Below are 9402 nucleotides of genomic sequence, written 5' to 3'. Positions count from 1 at the left end.
ACATGCCGAGCAGGAGCTCCACCATGAGAGACGGACCGCAAAGACGTCAGTGCAGGTTGGTGGAAGGGAACAATCTCAACACACACGCGCACCCGCATACGTAAGCGCACACACACACACACACACACACACACACACACACACACACACACACACACACACACAACACACACACACACTCAATATGCATACTATCGTGCTCCACACTGTCATGCTCAGAGTGGCATTCCCGACCACATTCTCTTGAGTACATCCTTGTGAGGACTAGAGTGTGGAGAATGCATAAAACAATACACTTGAGAAGGACTCCCACTCCCCCTACTGTATTACCTCACACTTCACCTCCCCATTCACTGAACCTTCTTCCAAGATATATATTTCCTCTCGCATCAGCTCAAATAATGGCCGCCATTGATTTCAAGAAATGTTTCTTAATTTTTTATGTGGTTGCGTCATATTTCTTTGCATACTTTCCGTTGAAACTTGCATCGATATGTACAACAGAATACTCATTTGAGAAGTGTCCTCCGTGCTCCTTTCGCATACTTTGATTTCGACTCATACTCCGACCCTCCCGTGCTCCAATTTGCGAGCCACCGGTAGTCTGTCTGTCTGTCTGTCTGTCTGTCTGTCTGTCTGTCTGTCTGTCTGTCTGTCTGTCTGTCTGTCTGTCTGTACGTACCTATGTACCTCTGTCTGTCTGTCTGTGTCTGAGTGTGCTCAGCTCAGTGTCAGGAGGAGTTGAGGGCAGAAAGGAAAGCGCATGAGCAGTTGCAGCAGGAGAAGGATACCACAATAGCTGACTTTCAAAACAAACTGGACAACATGGAGACCGACTATGAGAAGATTCTGCATGTGAGTGAACTCATTTCAGCTTATCAAAGAGGGCTTATGTTGTAACATAATCACAGGGAACGAGTATGAAAGGAATGCAAACACATTTGTTAGTTGCCTGAAGAAAATGAATATCGGGCAATGATATTGATGCTTTTGCCCCCACTGATTATATCTTTGATAACAACGTATGCTATAGATGTGATAACGTTTGAGATATTATATGTATGTCTTGTTTTTCTCTTCATGAGAATGATTCCCAGTGGGTTTCCCAAATGACACTATTTTCCCTATATGGTGCACTACTTGGCTCTCGTCAAAAGTTGGCAATAGAGTGCTTTTTGGGACACACTCCGATATAACAATTCTTGATTGACCCCTACCAGGACACTTTGGACAGTTTGACCTCCCAACTGGCTGAGGCTCGACTGCGGTGGGAGCATGAGAGTACTGTTGTCCATCAGGAATACAAAGAGCTGCTCTCTGACTTTGGCTTGAACTCACTGGACATCTGAAAGGCTCTAATTATGTAACCAGGGCCCGTATGCATAAAATGTCTCCTGGTAAGAGTGCAGATCTCGGATCCATGTCCCCCCTTTTACCCCCCTGTCCATGTACATTTCATTATAATCTAAAAGGCTAAATAGATCCTAGATCAGCACTCCTACTCTGATAATCTTTATGAATACTGGCCCTGATCACCACCACATAGTGCCATTGCTAGTATAAGAGCAGGCACACCAGGCGCTCGTATGTGTCAAGCGACTCAGAGTTGGAGTGTTGATCTAGGATCAGTTTTCTTTTTTAGATAAGAATGAATAACATTACATGGACGGTGAGGACCTGATCCACATCAGCACTCCTACTCTGAGACGCTTGACACACATTATGGCAAAGGAAATAGATAGATTCCGTGTTGATTTGAAGTCATTCATTAACGAGAAGGAAAACTTAATGACAATAATGTAACAACCAGTGTTTGATTCATTTTGTTACTGTGTCTTTCATGATGTATAATACTTCTTAAAATACTTCTTAAATACATGCCGTTTGATTTTCTTCCTACAGTTATTGTGCTATTGATGGTCATTCACAAATATTACGTTTTTGAATCTTTGGGTGACACAAATTGTCGTTTGAAATGATCCACAGTAACTTACATACTAACTCTCAAACGAATGGCTATTGTTTGAGAGGGAAACAACTACTGTGCATTGATTGGCTTTTTTACACTTACAACACATATTTATGGAAGTAAGTTAGTTTATGTATCGTACATTTCTACCAGGGTGCATCTCCCATCTTTCCTGATAGTCGTTCAGGTATTTTATTGAACACTACCTTTTCATGTCCACTAGATGTGGCTGATCATGGCACAATTAAGCCTAGCTTTAGGCTCTTCCTGGTGAAAGATATGAATGCAGATTTGCTTCATAACTATTGCGTTTGTGGCAACGCTATTTAAAGTGTTTTGCTTGTCAACCGTGTTAAGACAAAACGAATTTCAAATTTGTCGAGGCTCTGGTATGACTTGGAATCTAACCTCCAACACAAGGGCACTGAGTTTGTGTCAGTAGTTAGCCATACCCACTTAAAATGTACTTGTATAGGTTTGTAATGTTGTTTAGAATATATTAATGCCATGACTTAAGCAGAGATCCAGTGAAGATGATGGTCGTGTGAAGTATGGACTTACTTACTGGCCATATGCTGTGTGGGCTGAAGGCCAAGTGGGACACAAGCAGGACAGCCGGAGGCCACAAAGGGAAATAAACAAGATGCAAAAATACAGTAGATGCACATTATCTCTCTCGTACATTTCCATCACAGTTAAGAGGACACTGTGTATATATGTATACATATTACCGTTCAAAAGTTTGGGGTCACTTAGACATGTCCTTGCTTTTGAAAGAAAATAACATTTTTTGTCCATTAAAATAACTGTCACGCTCGTGAAAATGGACAGACTAAGGCACAGTGTGATCGGAGTTCCACATCTTTATTAAAAGTGAAACTTCTCAACAATAAACAAGCACCGAAACGTGAAGTAACATAGTGCAACAAGCACATATAGAAACAATATCCCACAAATGCAGGTGGGAACAGGGACACCTTAAATATGATCCCCAATTAGAGACAACGATAATCAGCTGCCTCTAATTGGGAACCATACTCAATCCCAAACATAGAAATAAATCGACTAGAACACCCCCTAGTCACGCCCTGACTTACAACACCATAGAGAACCAAGGGCTCTCTATGGTCAGGGCGTGACAATAACATCAAATTGATCAGAAATACAGTGTAGACATTGTTAACGTTGGAAATTACTATTGTAGCTGGAAACAGCAGATTATTAATGGAATATCTACATAGGCGTACAGAGGCCCATTATCAGAAAGTTTATCATTTCAACGTCAACAGTGAAGAGGCGACTCCGGGATGCTGGCCTTTTAGGCAGAGTTCCTCTGTCCAGTGTCTGTGTTCTTTTGCCCATCTTAAGCTTTTCTTTTTATTGGCCAGTCTGAGGTATGGCTTTTTCTTTGCAACTCTACCTAGAAGGCCAGCATCTTCACTGTTGACGTTGAGACTGGTGTTTTGCGGGTACTATTTAATGAAGCTGCCAGTTGAGGACTTGTGAGGCATCTCTTTCTCAAACTAGACACTCTAATGTACTTGTCCTCTTGCTTAGTTGTGCACCAGGGCCATGTACTCCTCCTTTTATTCTGTTAGAGCCAGTTTGCTCTGTTCTTTGAAGGGAGTAGTACACAGCGGTGTTTCTCACATGGAGTAGCCTTCATTTTCTCAGAACAAGAATAGACTGACAAGTTTCAGAAGAAATTATTTGTTTCTAGACATTTTGAGCCTGTAATCGAACCCASAAATGCTGATTCTCCAGATACTCAACTAGTCTAAAGAAAGCCAGTTTTATTGCTTCTTTAATCAGGACAACATTTTTCAGCTGTGCTAACATAATTGCAACCAGAATAAGCACTTTCTCCACTGGGGCCTCTAGGTGTCTCTGCTGCTTTATGCCTTTTTTCTTGTGCTTCCACAGCAGCTAATGATCAAACTTCCCTTAAATTCACTCCAATAAGAAGTATGAACCCAACTTCATTTTAGTAATGTGTGTGTACACTCATTGCAATTAGTTTGTCGCTTTAGTGGTATAAATCATACACAACTGAGACATGTTTCTTGAGTGAATAGCAACTCCACAAGTAGACAGAAATCACCAGACTCTATCCTTGGTCACATTCGTGGGAAGGTTACATGAGCCCTATGACTTCACTGATTCAAACAGTCTATGGTCTGATTGTTGCAATACAGGATGGCATTCGTGTCAATTAAGTGGCAGCCGTATCTGCTGCAGATGCTTAAAAAGAGCTGTTTGCGTCTGATGTAAACCTATGATGCAAACTGGAGCAAATAATACTGTGTACTCTATATACTGTGTACTCTATACTCCCATGATTATTTACTCCAATGGCTGTCAACAGCATGGCGTACAGGTTGCTATCCCTCTCACTATCACAAATCTGAGATTGTCTCCAGCTGATGAATCATCAGACACTCCTGCTGCGATTGCCCATGAAAACATCTGTGTGTGTGTGTGTGTGTGTGCGTGTGCAAGTGTGCATATGTGTGTGTTTATGTGTGTGTGTACATGTTTACACACATGCATGTGCCCATGTGTATGTCTCCCTGCTGAAATGTGTTATATTATTTCTTCAGAGTAACACTTATGTGCAGGCTGATGTGTCTCTCTGCCTCACACACAATCTGGCTGCCAGGCAATCAATGTTTCCCCATTCGAGGGCCATCGATTAAGGCAGGAATAAAGCGCAAGGGGACGCAACAAAGTAAATGAACCTCCATTTTATTTCTCTGAAAGACAAACAATGTCAAGATGTTTTGGTCAATATGTCCAACAACGAGCGTCTGGCGATGCAGACCCTGACAGCGTCTCACCTTGGTTAGAAACACTCTTGAAAACCACTCTTTATACACCACAATGGGTCATTGCGTAGAATTGCCAGCAAATCAATAAACACTCAAATTTGTGTCGTATTTTGTGTCCTGCTAACCCGTTGCCAATGTTCTTTTACTGTGGTACTTGCATCAATGATAAAATAACCTAATCAGGGTCAATTACATCTGTTTTCATTWTTTTTTTTTACCTTAATGTACATAATAGAGATACATTGCTATACAATAAGATTATAACATGTGTGTAGCTGGAGGATGGGACTTGATGGTCCTGATATTGTCTGCAATCAGAGAATTGAAACTCAATTTATTTCGTAAAACAATCATTGGCCTTATAGTGTTGCTACAATTGTGTAGCCTACTACGTTCTAAGCTTCGAACAGTCCTTTAATTGGTTTCAAAATATATACTTACCATACCCATACCATACTGTAATGACCCTCCATTACTACCCTATCATCACACTCCATAGCCTCTCTTTTCTGATTCTCCCCTACCCCAAAACTACCAGACTGGGCATTTCACTGGTGCCTCCTATCTAACCTTGTCATTGATAAATACCCTGAAACCCAAGACCGGCCTGCTCATTAGGCAGGATTAGGCAGCTGCCTATGCCGGCAGATTGAAGAGGGCGGCATTTTCTAAACTAAACTGACCAAGACGCACCTCCGACAACACATAAAACGTAAAATAATTCTGCCCCCAAACATTGACAATTTCTCTCAACCAGTGTCACGATCGTCTATAGTAGAGAGTGAGGACCAACATGCAGCGCGTGGAAAGTAAGTCATCTTCCTTTTATTTGAAGAGAACGAACACCAAACGAAACTACTTTACAAAATAACAAAACAGACGAACGTGAAGCTAAACATGAACTAGTGCCTACAAGCAACATAGAACATCGACATAGACAATACCCCACAAACAGCTAAAGCCTATGGTTACCTTAAATATGKCTCCCAATCAGAGACAACAATAACCAGCTGTCTCTAATTGAGAACCCATTCAGGCAACCATAGACTTCCCTAGACAACTACACACAACCATAGACACAGCTAGATACCTATACTAAACATAAACCCAACTACTCTAATAAACCCCCTAAACCTTACAACCACCCTAGACACTACAAAAACACATACACTCCCCATGTCACACCCTGACCTAACTAAAATAATAAATAAAACAAAGAATACTAAGGCCAGGGCGTGACAACCAGTGACAAATTGGCTTTTTATTTGAGCTCTGATGACGCCGTGTGATAAGCAGTGCCCACTCTGTCAAAGGCTGGGGCGCAAAATATATAGCTTGTCCATTCTCAGCGCCTCTCCAGGGTGCTGTTGGAGAGACGCATCTCTGCCACGCTCCACCAACGTTGCATCAAAGAAATTATGTCACATAAATCATGTAGCAGATATATACTGAACAAAAATATAAAGTATTTGTCCCATGTTTCATGAGCTGAAATAAAAGATCCCAGAAATGTTTCATAACCTCAAAAAGCTTATTTCTCTAAAATTTTGGGCACAATTGAGCTTACATCCCTGATAGTGAGCATTTCTCCTTTGCCAAGATAATCCAAATGGAGGCAAATGGTGGTGACACCAGATACTGACTGGTTTTCTGATCCACGCCCCTACCTTTAATTTAAGGTATCTGTGACCAACAGATGCATGTCTGTATTCCCAGTCATGTGAAATCCATAGATTAGGGCCTCATTTATTTATTTCAATTGACTGATTTCCTTATATGAACTGTAACTCAGTAAAATCTTTGAAATTGTTGCATGTTTCGTTTATATTTTTATTCAGTGTCGTATATGGTAGAAAGAGTGTGTGGCCTTTTCTGTAGCCTACAGGCTGGAGATAAAATGTTTGACGATGTAATGAGAAAGACACTTTTTACATCATGCAGGTTCCTCCGCTCAAATAGGCTAACCTAAATGGCGCCCAATCAAATTAAAAATGTGCTGACATATCCTAAAATATCCTAAAAACAAGACGGGTCAAAGTAAAATGGAAAATATGGAATGGACAATCAAGCTACTCACAACTGCTGTCCAGGAGTTTCACCTCGTTGGCTAAATTGCCGCGATCAGTGGAGTCAAGTTTGTATCCGTCAATTTTTGACGAGGTGATCATAGCGAAAATGAAAATTCTTCTGCATTTCCTGCTGTGTAAACACATTGCAGAAAGGCTCAGGATAACTCCTTGTAAAGTTGGGAGGCTGATATTCAGAACTTAAATAGCCAAATTGAGTAGTCACAGTAATGTGGACCAATAAAGCGGTGGGCCTAACACATGGATGGGTATTCATAAAATGCCATTGCAGGCGGACATGGTAGGCTACACCCCAGTAAGGAAGGACCGACGCCAACATCTTTTGGACGTATTTTTTTGGTACTGTCTGGACCAGCCATAATTTTCGGAGCAGTCCAGACCGGCCTTGATTTCCACATCCACGGACATTGGTTTTAGGTCCTGTCTGGACCAGCCTTGATTTGGCCCAAACATACACGTGCGGTACGGACCAACCTTGACTCTGGCTGCTCCGGATAGGAGGGAGACTCTGGCTGCTCCGGACAGGAGGGAGACTCTGGCTGCTCCGGACCAGAGGGAGACGCTGGCTGCTCCTGACYGGAGAGCATCGCTGGAGGCTCCGGACTAGAGGGCGTCGCTGGAGGCTCCGGACTAGAGGGCGACGCTGGAGGCTCCGGACTAGAGGGCGTCGCTGGAGGCTCCTGACTAGAGGACGACGCTGGAGGCTCCGGACTAGAGGGCGTCGCTGGAGGCTCCGGACTAGAGGGCGTCGCTGGAGGCCTCGTGCCATAACTCCTCACTTGGAAGGCTTCGCTGCCATGGTCATCACTGGAGGCTTCGTGCCATGGATCATCACTGGAGGTTCTTGCCATGGATCATCACTGGAGACTTTGTGCCATGGATCATCACTGGAGCTTCCTGCTATGGATCATCACTGGAGGCTTCGTGCCATGGATCATCATGGAGCTTCGTGCCATGATCATCACTGGAGGCTTCGTGCCATGGATCATCACTGGAGGCTTCATGCCATGGATCATCACTGGAGGCTTCTTACCTTGGATCATCACTGGAGGCTTCGTGCCATGGATCATCACTGGAGGCTTCGTGCCATGGATCACCACTGGAAGCTTCTTGCCATGGATCATCACTGGAGTGGAGAGACACACAGGAGGCCTGGCTCTGGCAGCAGGCACAGGACTCACCAGGCTGGGGAGCCACTTGCAGGAGGGTTAGGGCTCAGCACAGGCACAGGACTCACCAGGCTGGGGAGACATGCAGGAGGCCTTGTCCTTGGCCGAGGCACCGGATACACTGGGCCGTGGAGGCGCACTGGCGGTCTCGAGCGCAGATCTGGCCGCACCCGTTCTGGCTGGATGCCAGCTTCCACCCGGCAAATGCGGGACGCTGGCACCGAGCACACCGGCCTGTGGATGCTCGGCCGAGACACAGTGCGCATCACCCCATAGCACGGGGCCTGACCAATCCCATGCTCGCCACGGTAAGCACGGGGAGTGGGCTCAGGTTTCCAACCTGACTCCGCCACACTCCCCGTGTGCCCCCCCAAAACATTTTGGGGGGAGGCACACGGGCCATCAGGTCCATCACGGGCCATCAGGTCCATCACGGGCCATCAGGTCCATCAGCCAATTTCTTGGGCTACAATACCTATTTTGCCAATTGGCCTGGACCCTTTTACTGCCGCCACGGAGCCCCACCGATCCATCACGACTGGTCTGCCGACGTAACCGTCCAAGGGGGTTTCAACAGGCTCTTCCGTCGCGATGTCCCCCGAAGGCCCATCTGCTAGCCTGCTAGCCCCGGCCCGCTAGCTGTCTGAATCGCCGTGTCTCCAGCTCGCCTAGCTACTCACTGGACCCTATGATCACTCGGCTACCCATTCCTCTCCCTAATGTCAATATGCCTTGTCCATTGCTGTTCTGGTTAGTGATTATTGTCTTATTTCACTGTAGAGCCTCCAGCCSTGCTCAATATGCCTTAGCTAGCCCTTTTGTTCCACCCCCCACAGATGCGGTGACCTCACCTGGCWTAAATGGTGCCTCTAGAGACAAAATCTCTCTCATCRTCACTCAATGCCTAGGTTTACCTCCACTGTATTCACATCCTACCATACCCTTGTGTGTACATTATGCCTTGAATCTATTCTTCCGCGCACAGAAATCTGCTCCTTTTACACTCTGTTCCGAACGCACTAGACGACCAGTTCTTATAGCCTTTAGCCGTACCCTTATCCTACTCCTCCTCAATTCCTCTGGTGATGTAGAGGTTAACCCAGGCCCTGCAGCGCCTAGCTCCACTCCCATTTCCCAGGCGCTCTAATTTTTTTACTTCTGCAAGCGTAAAAGCCTTGAATTCATGTATGTTAACATTAGAAGCCTCCTCCCTAAGTTTGTTTTATTCACTGCTTTAGCACACTCCGCCAACCCGGATGTCCTAGCCGTGTCTCAATCCTGGCTCAGGACGGCCACAAAAAATCCTGAAATTTCCATCCCTAACTTTAACATTTTCCAACAAGATAGAA

At 44.7% G+C, this 9402-nt stretch overlaps 1 protein-coding gene across 1 annotated transcript in view; it reads left to right on the top strand.

Annotated features, from left to right (window-relative positions):
- Positions 1-1878, top strand: part of drc12 (dynein regulatory complex subunit 12 homolog) — a 3886-nt gene extending 2008 nt beyond the window's left edge. Inside the window, exons 4-5 of the mRNA XM_023966938.1 lie at positions 725-855; positions 1221-1878. Of these exons, the coding sequence (XP_023822706.1) occupies positions 725-855; positions 1221-1349 (260 nt within the window). The 3' untranslated portion in view covers positions 1350-1878. The remainder of the gene's footprint in view (positions 1-724; positions 856-1220) is intronic.
- The last annotated feature ends 7524 nt before the right edge of the window (positions 1879-9402 follow it).

The sequence above is a fragment of the Salvelinus sp. IW2-2015 genome, linkage group LG22 (genome assembly GCF_002910315.2).
Source record: "Salvelinus sp. IW2-2015 linkage group LG22, ASM291031v2, whole genome shotgun sequence".
Classification (NCBI taxonomy): Eukaryota; Metazoa; Chordata; class Actinopteri; order Salmoniformes; family Salmonidae; genus Salvelinus; species Salvelinus sp. IW2-2015.
This window is presented reverse-complemented; position numbering and strand designations above follow the sequence as displayed.